This window comes from Pimephales promelas, chromosome 25 (genome assembly GCF_988280905.1).
Source record: "Pimephales promelas chromosome 25, fPimPro1.hap1.1, whole genome shotgun sequence".
NCBI classification, from domain to species: domain Eukaryota; kingdom Metazoa; phylum Chordata; class Actinopteri; order Cypriniformes; family Leuciscidae; genus Pimephales; species Pimephales promelas.
Window position 1 is genome coordinate 11,634,076 of NC_142793.1, and position 21,227 is coordinate 11,655,302.

A 21,227-nucleotide genomic window follows, 5' to 3' on the forward strand; every position below is an offset into this window, starting at 1 on the left:
ACATGTGAATGTGTGTTTTACTTTGCATTTAAGAAAATAATGATGAACAGATTTAGGTCATTTTTTATGTGAAAACCATATCTGAACAGTCCAACATTTCAAAAGTAAAAATAACAACAAATCTTTTTCCGAGCCATTTGGTTCATTCAACGAACGAAGAACGAATTGACTCTGAAAAAGATTCATTCATTTTGATGAATGAGTATGAACATGCATGCGCGTCACAGAACAGAGCAAGACGACCATTTGAGCTTATAAAACTTAAACTTTGTTTTTTTTTTTTTTAAATGAGCGATCATTTCGCCCTTATTCATCGTCTGGAATCGTTTAAAGTGCTTTGAACAGTTTACAGTTTGCACTGAGAGTGTCTTTTGGACCTTGAACCGTTTGGTTCCCATTGAAGTCCATTATATGGAGAAAAATCCTGGAATGTTTTCATCAAAAACCTTAATTTCTTTTCGACTGAAGAAAGCAAGACATGGACATCTTGGATGACATGGGGGTGGGTAAATTATCAGCAAAAGTTTTTTTGAAAAGTGAACTACTCCTTTAAATTGTCTTAAATCTTCATGTCACATTTAAAGGGATAATTCACGTTGAAATTAATTTTTGGTATGTTTTAGCTTACCTCAAGGGCATCCAAGATGTAGGTGTCTTTGTTTCTGCAGTATTTTCAATTTTGACATTTTTAGGTCAAACCGTTCTTGTCTGTCAGTCATATAATGGAGGTCTATGGTCACCACCTCAAAGAGCATGCACAGAGAAGTCCAAATTAAATGATTTAATGACTCGTAAATGTAAGTACACATTGATGGCCTAAGACACGAAACGAGCAGTTTGTGTGAGAAAACGAACAGTATTTATACCGTTTTTACCTCGTTATAACAGCCACAAAGTGCCCGCGCCCTCAGATCAGTTGGACGTGGCTGTGATTACAAGAGGTAAAAGCGATGTAAATACTGTTCGTTTTCTTACAGAAACCGCTCGTTTCGTGTCTTAGGCCATCAATGTGTACTTACATTTACGAGTCATTAAATCAACAGACAAGAACGGTTTGACCTAAAAATATCAAAATTGAAACTACTTCGGATACAAAGACACCTACATCTTGGATGCCCTTGAGGTAAGATAAAACATATCAAAAATTAATTTCAAAGTGAACTATCCTTTTAAACTGCTTGTGGCATTACTCATTTTTAATTAGCATGCATTTTACATAAAAATAAGTAAATGTTAGCAGATATATTATGTCCACATGTTCCCTAATGAGTTAACTGAAAACAAAACACGGTTATTTTTGTCTGTTGGCGTTGCTACTTCAGTGCCATGTAACTCAAATCTCAAAGCTATTTTATTGGTGGTTTGCAACAGAACACATGCGATCACTCATAAATCTCTGCTTTACTAAACAAATTTCAAACCAAAAAAAGACACTGAATCCATTTTGAGATCTCTTTATTCAGATCCCCTGTTGGACACCAGAACTGTGTAAAAGTGTAAAATCTACACATTATATAAATCCTACTGTCCTCCTTACAGTGAGTAAACACAGAGCAATGTGCTGGACGCGGCTTCACACGTCCTAACGAGTCCAAAATCATCCGTGTGAGGTCTGCCATTCCCCAAAGAAACAAACAAATAAGTTGTTGTTCTTATTTGCTTGATTTGTCTCTCAGAATGTGTGTAATCCATCTTCCGGTGTGACATTGCTGTTGACTGTAGTGGGAAACGCAAGAAGACCATTAAGAAAAGGGAATATTTGGATTGGTCTAGTCATGGAAACCTGTCTTTGGTATGACTAAAAGCTATGCGTTTGAGCTCAGCTGTATCAAGGAATGTGAGGGAAGTCGCCAAGTGGACACACGCAACCTCGAGACAAGGTCTGTTTGCCTTCCAAGGTTTTCCAGAGAATTAAGAGCAGAGGCTTTTGTTTATGTGCATTTTTCCCGCCTGCTTTACCAGAAATGAAATCCCCTACAGGATATTTCAGCGATGCTTTAACTGATTTGAAAGCAATGACTGTTTCCTTCTGTGGGTACATAAACATCTGGACGCCACAACACAACTTCTACGAACCACAGTCAACATAAAATGCTGTTCGCAGGCCATTTTACTTTCATAATAACATATTTTAACAATAAAAAAGCTACGTTTTATTTTAACTCTTTCCCCACCAGTGTTTTTGAAAAAAAGTTGCCAACATTTTTGATCATTTTCACAAGTTTCATGGGAGTATTTTGTTGTTATTTTACATATGCATCTGCTTACATGTGCTGTCGCTTGTTTCTGCTTCTTCTTCACCTGTGTTTTTAAATCAGAAGATTCAGAAATCTTCCAGAAGATGTGTAATAGCGCCCCCTACCGTATAACAGTGAAATTTCTGTCCATGGTGGGGAAAGAGTTAAATTTGATTTCATCCATTGAAAAACAAAAAACAAATTAATGTGTATTAAGAAAGTAAACGGTCAATTTCAGTGATTTCATGTTGGCTTTTATTCATTAATACATTGCTTGTGCCCAAATCTGCTCTGATTTGAACATGTTTATAGTAAAACATTGGTAAACCCAAAGGTTTACATTTGGTCCTCAGTTACTAAGTGTGCAAACAGTGAACATCCAAGTTTACAATCTGAAACTTGAGACGAGTTTTACAGTTAAACCAAAAGCCTTGTAAAAAATCACAACTCTCTTAACCACAAATTGCAGCTTTGAGACTTACATAAACTTCTGTACCCCTTAAACCTAGCAACTAAAAATAAAGATTAGCCTACTTTTGAGGAAATTAAAACAAAACCCATTAACAAAAGCTCAAAGTCCTCTCAAGTTTTTCCTGAGGGCACACAAAAACGAGACGAGGAGGATATGAGCTCCATTTCGCATTAGAAAAACCCTGAACAACAAACAGTTAGGCTAAATGCTAATGCTAATGCTAATACTGAAGTGTTTCCATCTGATACACAGAATCTCTGGGTGGGGATTCTTGCTCAAGAATTCACAAAAACAAGTTTTGCCTTGATAACACAAGGAGAAATTAGTACCGGACCATCCAGCGTGGAAAAAACGTGCTATGCAAGCGTGCTGTGATTCATCTGAATCCCTGATGAATAGCAGGACTCTCATTGTATCAGATCAGAAAACTTACTTTCACGTAAACTCAGGAATCTTCTGCTGCCTGAAGGGGAACTAGATAAACATGATTTCTGATTAAACTTCCTGGAAGCGAGCAGAAGCCACATGAACCTGCTATGTGGGTTTAATTCTTTGCTCATCTAGTCCAAACTTAATTTAGCAGTTGAACGTCTCAAGCGTCAAGTCATGTTACTATCGTTATCAAAATTAAAGGGTTAGTTCACCCAAAAATGAAAATTAAGTCATTAATTAGTCACCCCCATGCTGTACCAAACCCTGTAAGACCTTCGTTCGTTTTCAGGAACACAAATGAAGGTCGCGCATGCGTCGTGGAAATCTCTTGAACTCTCGTCTCAGCGCTACAAGGAAGAAAAGGAACAGTCGAATAAAGTCGTTATTTTTGCTTGTTTTTTCGCACAAAAAGTATTCTCGTCGCTTGATAAACTTATACTTGAGCCACTGTAGTCACATGGAATATTTAAAGATTTTCTTCATTGACTTTCTGGGCCGTCAAGAGGCAGTCCCATAGGAGCCTATGTGGTAGTTATACAGCTCTCAAATTTAATCAAAAATATCTTCATTTGTATTTCGAAGACGAACGAAGGTCTTACGGGGTTGGTACAGCATGGGGGTGAGTAATTAATTACTTTATTTTCATTTTTGGGTGAACTAACCCTTTAAAATGTTGCCCCGAAGCAACAAATCCCAGCCAATCAGAACATGTTTTGTTTAACAGAGTGCAACAGTGCCCGCCCACTTTTTCAGTATTTTTTCCATAGGAATAAGAAAAAAAAAAACGTTGTTAAAGCATTTTAACCCATGAACCAAGCCAATCAGAAACGAGGCGAATCACAACATTACAAATTTGATTTAAAGCAAAAGTTATTTGAAAATCAGAAATTACAAGACTGTGTACTTAACGGTTTTAGTGATGGAAAGAACTACAATCCCCATGAAGCATTGCGAATAGAAATATAGGAGAAATATAAGAACACTCATTAAAAAAACATTGATTATGTATATATATATATATATATATTATATATATATATATATTCATGGGAGTGGGTGGAGCTAAGTAGCTCTTTTGGCACGTTTTGCTTATAGCGACTGTCTGATTGGTGGAATTTTCCGCACAGCATCATGGGTAATGTAGTTTTAGTCAAATTCTGCTGTTAAATTTTCATTTTAATTTTATTTCGTCAATTATCAACCGTGTAGCTCACAGTGAGGTTCATAGGTTGTCATTAAAAATCCCTATAGAGAAAATGAGTTTTTACTTCCGAAACCCAACAGATACACTGGATTTTGGACCAATGAGATTTCAGAGGGGGCAACTATACGGGCAACTCGCATAAAAAGAAAATTTAACGTTCAGCATCTTTTTTGACACTTTTTTTCTTGCATTCCACCTGGATAAGACACACGGTATCCCAACTTGATGCTTTTAGGAGATAATTGCGTTTTAGCAAACTAATGCGTAAACAATTCGTGTCACGTGACCAGTTTTTGGCGTCAGATTACCGTCTACACCTGCTCACACGCAGGTAACATCATTCGCACCCCTGACTTTGTGACTATTGAATAAAAATATGTAAAAAGTAACAGGCAATCTAAAAGACTGATCTAACAGGCATTTAAATAAAATTCAAAACATGAAGATGAAGATATACATGGTTTATCAAAGGCAACTGCATTGTTGGTTTCTGGGGTTAAAAGTGACATTTTTAAGTGCAGAAGCGAGAATGTCCTGTTTCTCTTGCAAATAATCCTGTCTGGAACTCAAAAATTCCAACTTCGGGAGTAAAAAAACGTTTGCATATCCGTCTGTATCCCCATTACAATCCAGAGGCCAAAGGTCAGGCTCTAGAGGCTCTCGTACATGCGAAGGGTTCTCTCTAACTGCTGACCTACGCGTTGGTAGAAGGCGATCTGTTGGCGGAGATACGCCTGCATCATCTCTTTGAAATCCACCTCCCTGCGCTGGTGGAAGTGGTTCATCTCGGCCTGCAGGGCGAATCCCACAGTCCTGCAGCGTTTGCGAATGCCGTCTGCTTCTTCTTGGTCCATCTTCCCCTCGTCGCTCATACGCTGAGACTCTTTTACTTTTGCAAAAGCACCTGAAAAGAAGCAAAAAGAGAGGTTTTAAACTGTTTTTAAATAAATGCTCTAACTACTAGTCAAACACTAGCAATGGAGCTGGAGAAAATTTTAACTATGGACGTTTTTAGCACACAGCTAGGCTTCTACTAACCAAATAGGCAATCCACCTTTGGCTAAGCCCCGCCCCCCTTATTTACTGTTGCTAAGTCCAACAAACTTCATCTGGGCTCTGGTTTCGTATCAACATGGCTTATGCTGTAACAGCTCTTCCTGCTGAAATGTTACCAAACTTTTATAATAAAGCAGCAAATAAAGTGTCCAATAGAAGTAGGCAAAAGGGGCTGCAATATGCGTTTGAAGGATATATTCGAGACATTCAGGTGAAACGCAAGAAACAACAAGGCATCCAAATAGAAGAGGCAAAAGCATAACGTTACCGGTCACAGTCAAAAAATGAACCAGCGCATATCCTACTAATGGAGACGGAGGCTGGGACTAACAATATCAGGGAGCAACACTGTTCATGCAAAGCTGGATAGGTCTCCATTCGCTTTTATAATCGTTATTACAAAGCAAACGGACTACACGAGTATAACGTTGTATTCATTAGCAGCGTTTATATTTTTAATAAAAAAAAAACATGTTTATATGGTTCTTTTTTTAAACAAATGGTTTTAAAGTGAAATACAGTTTTAAAAATAATTTTGGTTTTTTTTTTTTTTGTTGTAATGTTTAGAATTTTTAGTTTTTGATCGTGTGTTTTTTTTTTTTTTTTTTTGTTCTATTGATTGAATTTAAGGTCAATTTGACCTGCAAAGTAAAAACCGTGTTAAACTTTAGATTACATCACACTTGTTTGTCTAACACTTTTTCTGCAAAGCAAATGCCAAACGAGACTCCAATATTAGCAAAAAACACAAAATTATTTTTAAATGTTCACAGCTCGGTGAATCTCAGCCTTTTTTACTTGTCAGATAAAAGTGCCTTTTGTCCCATGTTTGCTTCACGTTTCCAGCGTAACCGGTTCTAATCATTCACGTCCTGTTGTGACAGAACAAACCACTCGCACGCTCATGAGAATCTGAGATCTGAACGGAGCCGCTGAGTCACAGGTTTCGCAGAGAAATACGATTGAATCTGCACAGAACGCAGAGACTTTCTGGGACGGCATGAGGGATTAGATATGGAGTGTGTATGACTGATCACAGGTCAGTGTTTGACAGTGCTCTACACACCTGTAATCTGACCAGAAAGTACAATCCTGTGTTCTTTGTGTTTGGGATTTGATACACAGCAATTTATTACTTTATTTCCTTTTCATGATTACAAACCCACTGTGAAAACACCACCAAGAGAACAAACGAGTACAGTCAAATGAAAGCTCAGAGACCGTATGCAAAGACCTTGTGTTTGCATTCCCTCATCTAACATAAGACCATATTGTGCCCTGTAAACAAGGTCATGTTTGCATATTTATTTTTGGACATCATTTCTAACCCCACACTGAGTAAAATGGCAGATTGTTAGACTTTTTGTAGCATTTTGTCCTGACATAAATCATGCTTTGGCAAATCATAATTATGAGATAAATAGTCTAAATCGAAACATACTAAGTCACAATGATGACTTTATGATAAATGTGAAATTATGACATACTGTCAGGAACATAAGAAGAAAAGTAAAAATTGACATGAAATTATGAAAAAGTAATTTTGACTTTTTCTGTAATAAAGAATTTTGGCTTTTATCTCATCCTCTCAATTTATCCCAATTATGACTTGTCTTGACTTCCATCACATACTTATGATGACTTACTGTAGTAAGCCATTTCAACGTTATCAAAAAACTTCCACTTTTTATCTTACAGCCTAATTAGCCTAATAATTACAGCCGACTCATCTATGAAAATAAGTGGAAAATAAATCAAAAACGTTCTTAAATATATCATCATTTTCACTTTTTAATCTCATAATTATATAAATTATGACTTAGTTTGTCATAACTTTGACCATCTGATCACATAATTGTGACTTAGTATATCTTATAATTTCTTTGAACTCATTCATGTCATTATGACAAATTATGACGTTAAAAATAAGAGTCAAAAACTTTCTTCGCATATCATAATTTCACATTTTTTTCATAATTTTCACTTTTTAATCTCATAATTTAAATTTCTCATAATTATGAATTAGTGTCATAATTTCATCTTTATATTGAAAATATCCATTAACAAGGGGGTTAACAAGATACCAATTTTGTCATATTCGGCTGGTCATGTGATCTCAACATGGCGACCCATAATATAATATAAAATAAAACTGCTTATTATATAGTATTATGCTACTGATATTCGTCTCATATGAATGTGCACCATTTAAAACTCTGTGCGCAAATGGCATGTACCTCTGTAATGATTGGCTAATCTCTGCATACTGGCATGGTTCCCTTTCAAGGGAACTCGCGCTGCGTCAAAACGCTGTGGGAACGCCCCTGCGTGATTGCGATTGCGAAAAATTATATTTTGTAGCATTTTTCAGCGGTTTCGGTTCGTTTTCACATCACACTGATTGCTCTGGTCCGAATCACTTGATGAGTTGATGAAACGAACCAAAATATAGTCAAGTGACAACATCCACATTACTCGTTGGCCAGATATGTCTTGAACATATTTCCATAACTGCACTTCGATTGGTCAGAATTAACGTGCGGGGAAATTCCAACAGAACTCCTGGAAGTAAACAAAGAGGAGCAAAATCCGGCTGACAAGCGGAGAATTCACACACAATTTATGTTCAGAATCAGCACGAGCTTAATCCTTTCGCAAATCCCCTCATAAACAACAAAGTATAGGCGCGATATAAATAAGAGGTTCACTGTGCAGTGCAGGCAACTTCATCGTTTATGATGATGAGTGTTTTAGTGAGAGTGTAGAACGCGGTAAGTCACTCATGGCTTAAAGGGAGTCATGGCTCTTCGAGGAGGTTTTGGTACGTTTGTTTGGTCCGCTTTTGGTGCGCACCAAGTGCGATTGCTGCCTTCACACCTGCCCAAACGAACCGCAACAAGAGGGAAAACGAACTCTAGTGCGATTCAACAGAACTAAATGAGGCAGATGTGAAAGCAGACCCGCAGACTGGGTACCAGTGAGGTGAGACGTACATGCTTGGGCAGATTCGGCTTGAAGTCGTTCAACCTCGGCCAAGCGAAATGGGGTCTTCTTGACGGTCTTACGCACCCAATGCGTCATTTTTGCTGTGCACCTTCGGACGCGTCGAGTATCAACAAGGATTTACTCCTGGTAAAAAGGCATAGACCTCTCCTGAATCATTTCCAGCAGTAGCAGCCTCCGAAGCACCACTAACTCCACCTCCGTTTCCCTCGTAAGCTGATATTAGTATTTAAAAAAATGTATGATATACATTTTTTTGTAAAATATATTTTAATAACATGGTTTTGGCGGTTATAGAGTATAAATGTACTATACTATAACCGTTGGTCTCACGGTTATTTAAATACCGTCACACCCCTAATTGATATTAAAGAGAGCCGTAATGTGACAAAGCAAATGAAAACAACCTATTTTCAATAATGTTTTTCTTCCTGGAGGACAATGAAACAGTAGGGTGATTTTTTTTTTTTTTTTTTTTTTCATGACAGAGGGACAGAATAAGTGTCCAGCGCTACCAGGCACGGTCCAGCACTGACACTCCAACACACACACACGTCTGCAGGACTGAATTCAACAAAGCCATGCTCAATATGACAGATGTATTATAATATCTCACATGCAAAACGCAAGATGTTTATTTAAAGAGACAGAAATTAAAGTCTGAATATAGAATTGTAATTTTGTTCCGGTGATAAAAACTGAATTTTCAGCATCATTACTCCAGTCTTGTGTAACACGATCCTTCATAAATCATTCTAATTCGCTGAATTGTTGCTCAAAAATATTTCTGATTGTCAAAGTTTTTTCTATCATTCCAAACATTTGGTTTTGCTCACTTTGTTCTGTGATGTTCAGTAAACAAATCTTTAAAAGAGGGTTTAATTTGATTTGTCCTCTATAATGGACCACAGACATGCTAAAGATTACCACACTCCATGAATGACAGGAATTAAGTGAATTCCTCTTCTGTATTTTCTAACATGAAAAACTTCAGTGTACGTGTGCTAACAGAGCCATTAAAAGAGGAAGTTGAGCATCCGTAGAAGTCTGCACATCACTTTTTGTGGTCAGTGACTGTCTATTTATTTGTTTTCCCTATATAAATACTAGCAGATATATGGCTTCTGTTTACTCTGAGGGAATGTCTCGAGGCTTTCAGATGGAAAACAAACTCCCTTGGCCACCTAAATTATTTTCTGAGGGTGTTTTAGTCTGTGTCTAATCAAAAACCATACAGCCATACAGAGTAGCCAGTAAAATAGTGTCTTCTGAATTATATAATACAATTTCAAGTCATTAAAATGTCAAAATGTCAAAGTAAACATTTCTGTAGTGCTTCCAGCTAACCAATTAGCTTGCAAAGCTAACATTTCCTAAACATTTGTTAAGTTACTTAAAATAGTAAAAATAACAAATCATTGTAGCTCTTCATATTCTGGATATACAACATAATTGTGTTATACTTTCTTAAATTATTAAAACCTCAATCTGAAATCACAAACAAACTAAATATAATATACCACATAGGTTAGCATGATGCTAATTGCTATCAGAAATAGGATCTGTGCATGATCTGAGCTTTCTCTCAGTCTTTGAGGTGAAATGAATGTTAACAGCACAAAGAATAATTGACCTGAAGCCTCAGAGCTGCATTTAATGTGTCTAACAGCACCGCCGTGGAAACACAGAGGAATTTCAGACTGGAAAAAACAGTCACAGCTCAATTTATCCCAGAGCAAATTCTCAGACACCAGAAGGGCAGAAACAAACCATAAAGGTAGGCCTGAAAAAATTGCACAAGCATGCTTTTCAAGCAAAACACGTGTACAAAAAGAAGTATATTAGGCTAATGTAAATGTTTGCTTTTCAAAATGACGTTTTGTTACTCTGCTAGGACGCCTGACATTTCATACATCCAGTACACTTGACCACTTTATTAGTTTTTACAGATCAAAAACTGAACTGATCGTGAAAGTAATACGTATAAATACACACGAAGATGCATTTGACTGCAAAACTCAAACATTAAATGCCAAAAATAGCATTCAATAGGCAATTTAACATTAGCATAAGCATCATAACAAAAGTGATGCTTTAAAATCACCTTTGGAGCACTTAAATGTAGGTCAGAAAAGGGAAATTGGTTGTCAAAAATATCTGAAGAATGTCGGCAACCAAAGAGTTGATGGCATTTTTTCCATACTAAAAAATCAATGTGCTTGGTTACCCATATTCTTCAAAATATCTTCTTTTGTGTTGAGCAGAAGAAAGAAACTCGTACAGGTTTGGAACAACATGAAGGTGAGTAAATTATAGTCATTCAATATATTAAGAGTCATTCAATCATGTTTAATTTTGACTTCTCTGTGCATGCTCTTTGAGGTGGACCAAGGGAGGACCCCCTAAACCTCCATTATATGACGGATAGACAAGAACGGTTTGACCGAAAAATATCAAAATTGAAAATACTGTGGAAACAAAGACACCTACATCTTGGATGCCCTTGAGGTAAGCTAAAACATACCAAAAATTAATTTCAAAGTGAACTATCCCTTTAAGTGTGGCTCAAGTATAACATTGTGAGTAAAATCTAAGTTAGCTTTGTGTTTTCAGTTGCTATATTACAAGACAGGAGTGATGGGTGAGACGTCCAACATTCAACCCGAAAATAGTCATATAACCATTGCAATAACTCCGAAGTTATTCAGTTAAACTTAAAGGGATAGTTCACCCAAAAATGAAGATTCTGTCAGTATTTACTCACCCTCATGTTGTTCCAAACCCCGTAAGACCTTCGTTCATCTTCGGAACACAAATTAAGATATATTTGATGAAATCTGAGAGTTGGATCACTCCTCCATACTAGTCCATAGGCTTCTTGAGGGATTGAAACTTGCCGTCCTCGAAAAATTATTAAATACATTGTTAAAATAGTCCAAGTGACTACAGTGGCTCAATCTTAACTTTATCAAGCGACGAGAACTTTTTTGTGCGCGAAAACAAACAAAAATAATGTGTTCAACTATTCATTTACTTCTCTATGCGCCTCTAGTCAGTTAATGTAGTGTGATAGCGTAGAGCTACGTCACACGTAGGCTCACTATTGGCCGACGCTGGTCATGTGTGTGATGCGTGTGACGTACAATAACAGAAGCTTACGTTATTAAACTAGTAACCTGACTTGAGGCCCAGAGAGAAGTAAATGAATAGTTGAAATAAAGTAGTTATTTATGTTTGTTTTTGTGAACAAAAAAGTGTTCTCGTCGTTTGATAACGTTAAGATTGTAGTCACTTGGACTATTTTAACGATGTCTTTAATAACTTTTCGAGGCCGGCAAGTTTCAATTCCTCAAGAAGCCTATGGACTAGTATGGAGGAGTGATCCAGCTCTCAGATTTCATAAAAAATATCTTAATTTGTGTTCCGAAGATGAATGAAGGTCTTACGGGGTTGGAACAACATGAGGGTGAGTAAATACTGACAGAATTTTTGGGTGAACTAACCCTTTAAAAAAAGCTGCATAGTGCTGCTTTAAGACTCATGCATGATACAAAATACAAAACCGGCTCAGTTCCTGCAAGTTAGCCATGAGCTGCTCAGAGATGGAGAGGAATTCAAAGTCTTGCCCTGACATGTTATTCCTCTTTATTTCAAAGCTAAAAGCAACAAAAATGCACAACTCTGACAGGGGTGTGTGAGTGAGAGCGTGTATTACTGGCAATAAAATCAGACCAACACCCATAAAAGCCAAAGAGTTCATGACTACTGTACACGCGGAGCCCGAGGCCTGGAATGCCTTTTGTTTTTGCTCGTAATTTTTCATTCTCTCCCTATTTGCTAAGGTGGGAGATGTCATGGATTAATCCAAATTCATTTCCCACTGTTTTGGAAGGCCTAAATATTTCCATAGCCTTTAATTCGAGGAGTCGGTCAGGTTCAAGCTGTCTTCTGGACGTCAGGTCAAGTGTCCTGGCGTCCCACAGCAGATCTGATTACAGCTCTTTGGCTGGGACGCGCAAAAGCCGAACGGAGCGTGCTCAGAGAGGGCTGTTATTATTTGCCTGGGTCATGTGTTGTTTTTCCTCAGTTCATTGGTTCTCTTTGATCTCTCCCAGTGCAGATCACAAGAGAAACAGATGCTCAATTTTAATATATCGTCAGACAACTATAACTGCAGGACGAGCCCCTTTAGGATGTCCTACAGCAAAGATAAAACTACCATTTTATCAAATTTACTACTTGCTTTAATAAATGTTATTGGTCACATTGTGCACCGACCTTATTTTATAGTCTTCTTGCCAGTAAAATACATTTTCTGCTGACATAATCAATATAAATAAGCCCTGATATTTAGGGATGCACCAATATGAATTATTTTTATGTAATATCAAATCTCTAAATGTTTTCAAATCAAATCATAAAAAATGGTAATCTGCAATTGTTGCCTATTTCTGAGCCCATGAAAACTAGTTTTGTGGGTATAAATGAATGTATTTGGGTTGATTCAGCAATAATAAAATTGAAATATATAACTAAAACAAAAATATATTAATCCTATATACACATACATATCTACATATAAATACCTTCATATGTATAACTTTTTTATATATGTATGTATATTACGTAAAAATATTCATCAAAACTATAATTATATGCTTAATCATCACTGATTCAAGGGAATTAGTGAATGAGCAAGTTAAATATTGAAAGTAAGTCAAACATCAATGATGATGCAACAATGAATCAACGACTATAGCTAACATCAGCAGCGCAATATACTAAACTCTAATCGACTTCTATTGTGGAAGGCTTGTTCTGTGTCCATTAGTTGCCATTAGCAACTTGATTATTTAAAAACACCATTATCCATTGTACACTAAGATCCATTGTGTCTAAACATGAACAGTAATCATGTTACGACCGTTATATAGGGTGTGGACGTGAAACTAGAGCAATCAAACTGGCCTCCTTTCAACACACTCACATGTCAATTGTTTGCTTAGGGCGGTTGTTTGATAAGCACTAACTAATTCTGGAGAATAATGCTATACTTTAACAAACCTATAAGGCACAATAATGCTTTAAGGACTTTGAAATAACAACTACTTTACGGGAACAAATCTATATTCCATTGATTCCAAATCAATATTATCCGTAAATCTGGGGTCTGGCATGTGCCTCGGTCATGTGACTCATCACGCCTTCAGCAAACTAACTATCAATGCAGCATTAACCTGTTAGACAACATTAAATCCTCACTTTGATTACTGTTTGAATGCCGACAGACATCACTGAATCAGACCCGTTTCTATCACTCTTTCTGCCTACAAAGCAGTTTTTGCTGGTATGTCTTTTGAGGGAGTGATTTTGGAGATTGAAATCTTAAACAGGACCTTTAAACATTAAAAAAAGTGTGTTGCTAATTATATCTTTAACTAAATTCAAGCTGCATGAATTTATGCAATAATGAACTGATGATGAATACAAATAGAGTGGCCAGAAAAGCATACATATCCACTACCAGGCAAGTTTAGACACAGCAACGACTATTGATTGATTGATGACCACTATCAAAGTCCTTTTAGGCAAGTCATGCCACTAGGCCGCCATCTTGGCAACACCTCCGGGCAACTAATTTGGACTAACAAGACCAGGCTCCTATCTAAATGAATGGGCAGAGAGTCAGAACTGCACTTTCACTGGTCACCATGACATAAAAACTGCATGTATAGAAACAGCAGTGAAATATGATAAAAATTGCTGAAAACGTTTGATGACTTTGTCCCAAAATAAGGTTTAAAACGCCATTTTCCCCACAGGTTATGCTTTTACTACGCATGCGCAAGGGTTCTCTCCCTCTCTGATGTGCGCGCTACACGGTTTGAAGCATATTCCAGTCCCTCCAGAAAAACGCGATTATGCGATGGCGGAATTCAATGCATAATCAGCCAAAGTCTGCATTTTCATGCGAGGGCCGCATTTTTTTCAAATACGCCGCACTTTTGCCGCATAAATTGCAGATTTCCGTGAAAAATATGCGGGGTTTGCATGATTTCATAAGCCTCGCATTTTCGTTGCAAAAAAAGTCATATATCTTAGTAGAAAGTTGAAAAATGTTGTGTTTGTTTCACACAAGAGCAGCCATTTCCCCGTTGCCATGGGAACGTTATGAAATGACACAATAGAGAGCCTAAGTCCCGCTAGTCCCGCAACCGCCATCTTTGGCGTTACAGGTTTTCCCAATATAGTTGTATTGAGGATCGAGGAAGTGGCATGTCTCTATATAAATTGTCTCTGCCACTATATATATATTCAGTGCCCGGTCAAAAAAAAAAGGTTGCTGTTTGGATTTAAATAGGGAAATGCTTGGAGTCTATGGTTGGATAATTATTTTGTTTCTAGCATGTTATATGTTTGGCAACAGTTCTTCTAATCCTAATTGATGGAGTGTGTAGCTTTCCATTTCTTAAACAGTCAAGTAGGAAGACACAACATGATATTCCAGGATGACAATGTCAAGATTCATCAGGCTCAGATTGGGAAAGAATGGTTGTGACTGTGAGGAGCTTGAAGAATCCAGATCTTAAACTCACTGGAAGTCTTTGGGATGTGCTGGAGGAGACTTTACAGAGTGCTGGACTCTTGCATTATCAATACAAGATCTTGACCAAAAATATATGCACCACTTGATGGAAACTAATGTTTTGATGTTATTTACATTTTCTTTGGTCATTTCTTGCCATGATGAGTCTTCCTACATGGTTGTTGATAACACAGTCTCATCCCAAGTCGTCATATAACTGACGTCTTGGGACGTCTTTTGACCATACGTCAACATCCGCCTTTTTAGGGTACCCTTAAACGTCGGTTAGTTGACGATCCCGGGCCGTCATACAACTGACGCTTTACCTTTAACGTCAGTTACGTGACGGGGTAGGTTTAGGTCTGGGGCAGAGTTAGGATCCGATAATGTCATCTAACCGACGTTTAAGGGTACCCTAAAAAGGCGGATGTTGACGTATTGTCAAAAAACGTCAGTTATGTGACTTCTTGGGATGAGACTGCGCTGTTGTTGAAGAAATGAAAAGCTATACACACTCCATCAATTAGGGTTATAAGAGTGTTGCCAAACATATAACATGCTAGTAGACACATAATAATCACTAATGATCCAAGCATAGACTCTTACAGATCTTTATAATGACTACTATTTATTTCCTTTTATTATTATGGTGATTTTTTTGCCATTCACACTTGCTAAACATGACCGTATTGGAATTGGATATGCTCAAAGGCTTTAAGATGAGGCTTTAAGGGGTACTCCACTTTTTTGGGAAATAGGCTCGTTTTACCACTCCCCCAGAGGTAAACTGTTGGGTTTTAACGTTTTCGAATCCATCCAGCCAATTTTTCTGCTATTTAGAAGAATATCAGTAACAGACCATTTCTTGTCTCATTGACTTCCATAGTATATATTTTTTTCCTACTATGGAAGTCAATGAGACTAGAAACTGTCTGTTACTGATATTCTTCTAAATAGCAGAAAAATCGGCTGAATGGATTCGAAAACGCGTAAAACCCAACTGTTTAACTCTGGGGGAGTTGTAAAACGAGCCTATTTCCAAAAAAAGTGGAGTATCCCTTTAAGTGGCTGTTTTCTCTGACCGGATAGCTCTCAGATCGTGTAAATGCCCTCCAAAAATGCTTTCGAGATGGATTTAAATCCGACCACTGATTTGAGACGCATTTCAATCAAAATTGGACAAGTGTAAATGCATCTGGTTGTTGAAGCCACATATGTAAATTTGACTCCTCCCAAAATGGTACAAAAGAAATGCGTGAGAGTGTGTTGTAGGCTGATGGTAACCAAATATGACAGTGCAACTGTAACAGCCGAGGATCTCTTCAGCAAGCCAAAAATGAAACTGACGTAGCATCCTGAAGCTCAAACACACAATCATCTTCATTAAAAACAATGATACTAAATTATCTCACCAATGCTGATGCTACTCACTCTCCTATTGCGGTCTTTAATCTTGAAATTAGCTCATGATTAATGAAATGCAGTTCATAACTATAGCTTTAATTGACTTGATTTGAATTTGATGATATCACTGTAAAAATATTGTTGGTTTAACTTAAAAATTGCCTTAACTTTAAGTTCATTGAAATGGAAAAATTGAGTTAATACAATGAAGGAGATTGATTTAATCATCAGAAACTCAAAATATTATGTTATCTGAACTATATAAATTATTTAAGTTGATTTGACAAAAGAAAAAATGTTGATAACACATCATAAATTTTTTTTTTTTTACAGTGGGGATTTATATTTGTTTTGCGGAGACATTTATGTGTAGAAGATGGAACAGTTTTAACAAATTGGGTCAGCTATTCGATCAGTGGAAACGCATGAAGTGGCCAGGTGTAAACAGGCCCAAAGTGAATTCAAATTTAATCCCGTAGAGTAAATACTGGCGTTTACTATGCGTTAGGATGCCAGCATATGTTAAGTCTGAGCTCTTATGAGCGAGACATTCTTAACATCACTATGACATTCCACAGAAGGATCATAATGAAAGTGGAAGCTTGTCTGAGCCACAAACTGATTGAGCTTTAATGTCCTGGACTTGAGTGCACTGATTAATCACAATATTTCCCTCACTTCCTGTGATTTAGAGGATGCTTCCCGTCAGGAGCAGGGCCAGAGCTTTCTTAGCTCCCTGTAAATGTCAGATGCATCACTTTTCAGCTTTAAAATGTCTTTGCAAATCACCTGACTTGACATTATCTACAATAAACTTCACTCCAGTCCACAATGCGAGGCCCACCAACCCCTGCTCATAAATAACAACACGTGTGATTGGCTGCCTACAGGCATGATGTCACTGGGGCAGTCCAGCTGCGCCCCACATTAGAGCAAGTCAGGTTCAGAAACAAGACTAAGGGGTGTAGAAATTATTTTAAAAGGTTGAGGTGATGCAATGAATGACGAATGCTGAATTTCAACATCCATGTGCAAAACACAAGGGTTTAACTCAGTTATCAGCAAATATCTTTAACTGTTTCCTCACCAGTGATCAGCCAGAGCCAGCATTTATAGGCATTTTCAAAAGGTTTCATGGCCCTCAGAATATTTTGAAGTATGAATATCTGAACATGTAACATGTCAAAAGAAAGAACAGAAAAGTTTTATTCTAGCTTCATGTATTACTAATCAACATTTGAATGTGGGTAAGTTTCATTAAAAAGAAAGCATTTTGAGCAAAAAGCTGAGAAAATCGTTTTGTCAAAGGCTACGTCTGGATCTGTGGATCATATTCAGAACGATGATCAAAACATAGACAGAGTAGATCGAGTCCATCAACACCCCAAAGCTTCAGTCCTAACTCAACCTTGGTCGACTTTTCATTCAGTAACATTAGGCAGTTTAGATTTCTATGCCGTTTAATGTTGATTGCATTATCATCTGCTATCCCTTGTTTCTACGTCTTCGCATTTTTCGCAAGATTCAGAACTCGTACAGAAGATGCATAATAGCACCCCCAACCGTATAACAGTGAAAACAGAAAATTTCCGTCAATGGCAGGAGAAACAGTTAAAAAAAAGAATATATATTTTTTTCGTTTTAAAATTTATATTTGATTTTATTTGAGTTAACGTAACAGAAGAAAGAAAAAAAGAGAGTCAATTGTGTGTGAACTAGTGCCGTCAAATCGATTAAACGTGATCGTTAATCACATCTGACAAGTATATATTTATTTATATATATATATATATATATATATATATATATATTATGGCTGTCAAACAATTAATCGCGATTAATCACATCCAAAATAAAAGATTGTGTTTACATAATAAATGTGGGTGCACTGTGTATAATTATGTGATTAATCGCGATTAATCATTTGACAGCCCTAATATATATATATATATATATATATATATATATATATATATATATGTGTATAGCATTTATAAATTATAATTATAAATATACACACACATATATTACATAAGCACAAACTTTTCTTTTAGATGTGATTAATCGCGATTAATCGTTTGACAGCCCTATATATATATATATATATATATACTTAAATTATGATTATAATATATACATACATATATAATATAAGCACAAACTTTTCTGTTAGATGCGATTACTCGATTTGACAGCACTACGGAAGCCCTGAACGGCAATGTTAAAAAAAAAAAAATCTAGCATTCTGAGATTAAAGTCGAAACGTGTTGACATCTCGAAACGTTTTGACTTTAATCTCGAAATGCTAGATTTTTTTTATTTTTTTTACATTGCGGCTCAGGGCTTACATACAGCACTAGGTGAACTAAGTTATGTTTGTTCAGCTCACTTTACCTTTCTGCAGGTGGATGATGTCTGGAAAGTTGGACAGCAGGCCCTGATACAGCGACAGTTTATCCAGCATCTGAAACAGGTCGAATTTGGGCTGTTCGGCGAACATCTCCCCGATGTTCTCGTAGGTGCGGCCTGTGTGCGAGATGGCGTTGCTCAGGGCGTCCGAGCTGTATGGAGGGTCCAGCAAGAAGGACTGGCTGATGGACTGGAAGCCGTTGCCCAGCCTCTGGAACTCCTTCCGAAATCCTCCGAGGTGTTTGCGGACTAGTTCAGATGCGACGTGCGTCAACTGCATCACGCTGTCATCCATCTTTTTGGCGAACGCCTTGAAGGTGTCAATGCGCTCCTCCACGTCCTGAAGGTCCTGGTGCTCGTTGGGAATCTGGAAGGTGAGCATGAAATGAGCCCCGACCATCTCGTCTTTCTCTGCCCTCCTCTTCCCGAGTTTCCACTGTTTGTCGTCCGTGCACATGAGGAAGTGTTCGAATCCCTCATATTGAGACAACACCGGGTGGCTGGTCATGTGGTCCATCCATAAAATAAGCCTCCTCTTCCTCTTATCGATGAAGTCTTCCTCAAACCGTCCCGTGGCCTGTTTTTCAGGGAGGTGCGGCACGGAAATCACCGTGAATTTGTGCAGTAGTCTATTGTACAGCCAGTCAAAGTGCTTGTAGCGGCGGTAAACCGGCCTGGCAATGTGACTGGGGGTCAAGCGGTACGAGATGTACGTCTTAATGCCTTTGAACTTCGTCTGTTTGGTAGGGTCTTCAATGGAACAGGAGAAGGGTTGAGGGCTCTCCTTCCACTGCGGCCCCCGGGGGCCCATTTCGATGGTGTACGACTCTGCGATCTTAGCCATCATGGGAACGTCACCAAGTACGAAGGCCTCCACACCTGAGCGCACGAAGCTGGAGAATCGGTTCAAGTTTCTGCCCACCATGCTGCCCTTCCTGTTGCTCGACATGCTGTCCTGACGCTCCATGTGTGGCTTGGTCCGGTAGTAGACATTGGGGTTGGAATATGGACTTTGGGAATGTCCATTGGCACCCACCCCTCTCCGAGGGTCTTCATCCTCAACCACCGTTGAGGTTTCATCCCAGTCGTCCCAGTCGTCATCGTCGTCACTCGGCGGGGTCGGGGTAGTTTGGATATACGACAAATCCTTACCAGGAGAGCTTCCAGGTGAACTGAGGGATTGATCTGTGAGGTTGGACCCGGATCGGCGCCGGATGATCTGGACGTACGAGGCAGGAAACAAGCCTCGCTCTCCTCGGCTGTTCTCCCCTTGTAGCCAGCCGTCCACAGAGTTCTCATCGAAAATAACCAGCTCTTCGCTCTCCTGGATGCTTATCTCCTCCTTGTTCTCACTTTGGAAAGTGTAGAGGGCTTTGGCTCTCAGGGACATTTTTGTAACTTTTGCAAGACAGAAAAAAATGGGCCACAAAAAAAGTTCCCTTACCTCATTTCAGACTGCCAATCTAAGAAAAAAGGGCTTAGATAAATTAAAATGTAACTGTGTATGTAGTACAGCAGTAATTATTAATGTATTCATAGCACTTTAATAAAACTAGTAGTTTTGAGGGTGTTGGTAAATAACATTCTTCAAGATAAAGATCTTCAAGTCTTTTTAAAGTTACTGACCACAAAGAAGACAACAGGAATCTTAATTTCCTCGGAAATAATATCCGATATTCTACATTTGATAAAAAGTTACATGTTGGAACTCCCTGTCAGGTTGTTATTCTCCAACTTCCCTTAATTTATGTCGTTTCATTATTCCCACAAAACCAGAATCTTCAGCCGCAAAAAAATAAACCCATAAATCCACAAATCCACAAATCCCGTCCAGCAGAACTGAGACACCGGCAAACACATTCAGTTCAGTGCCTCACCATAACAAAAGTTTTAGCCATCCTGCATGCTGTGAAATATTTTTGTATTTTTGCAACTCCGGCTGAACTAAACTCCAGATGAAAACATTATACCAACATTCCGTCCCGGACAGATATGAGAAATAAACGTATCCTTTGCATTCCGCCAACAAAAGAACAAAAACTTCATCTAAAGCATCTGTATAATCCCCAGGTCCAGTTCAAATCGCTGTGCACTCAAAGTATTTCCTTCGAGATGTGATTCAACAGGCCAAGAGCTTTTCATAAAGTATTTCTTTACTTTGAGCAGAAACGCAGTAACTCTTTCCATGACGTGACGATCGAACAATGAGAGTCGCGCAGTTTAGTGTGAGATTTACAGTCACGTTTGTGGCGCCGCCCGACGGTCAAGAAAACAACTGAAGGACTGACTGAAACAGTTTCAGGTCAACTCAAAACACATCCGATTGAATACAGTAACTCATCTAGATAGTGTACAATACTTTGTAGTGACAATTGCTGGCGTTATATTATTAAGTTACCCATGACAATGAGGCGAAACGAGGGC

The 21,227-nt window shown here is 38.0% G+C and overlaps 1 protein-coding gene across 1 annotated transcript; it reads right to left on the reverse strand.

Annotated features, from left to right (window-relative positions):
• Nucleotides 1-1,438: 1,438 nt before the first annotated feature.
• Nucleotides 1,439-21,025, reverse strand: snx33 (sorting nexin 33). The gene is made up of 2 exons (XM_039669873.2): nt 18,789-21,025; nt 1,439-5,249 (listed from the first exon to the last, which is right to left on the reverse strand). The coding sequence occupies exons 1-2, from the start codon at nt 20,191-20,193 to the stop codon at nt 4,996-4,998; spliced, it is 1,659 nt and encodes a 552-aa protein (XP_039525807.2). The 5' UTR covers nt 20,194-21,025; the 3' UTR covers nt 1,439-4,995.
• Between the last annotated feature and the right edge of the window lie 202 nt (nt 21,026-21,227).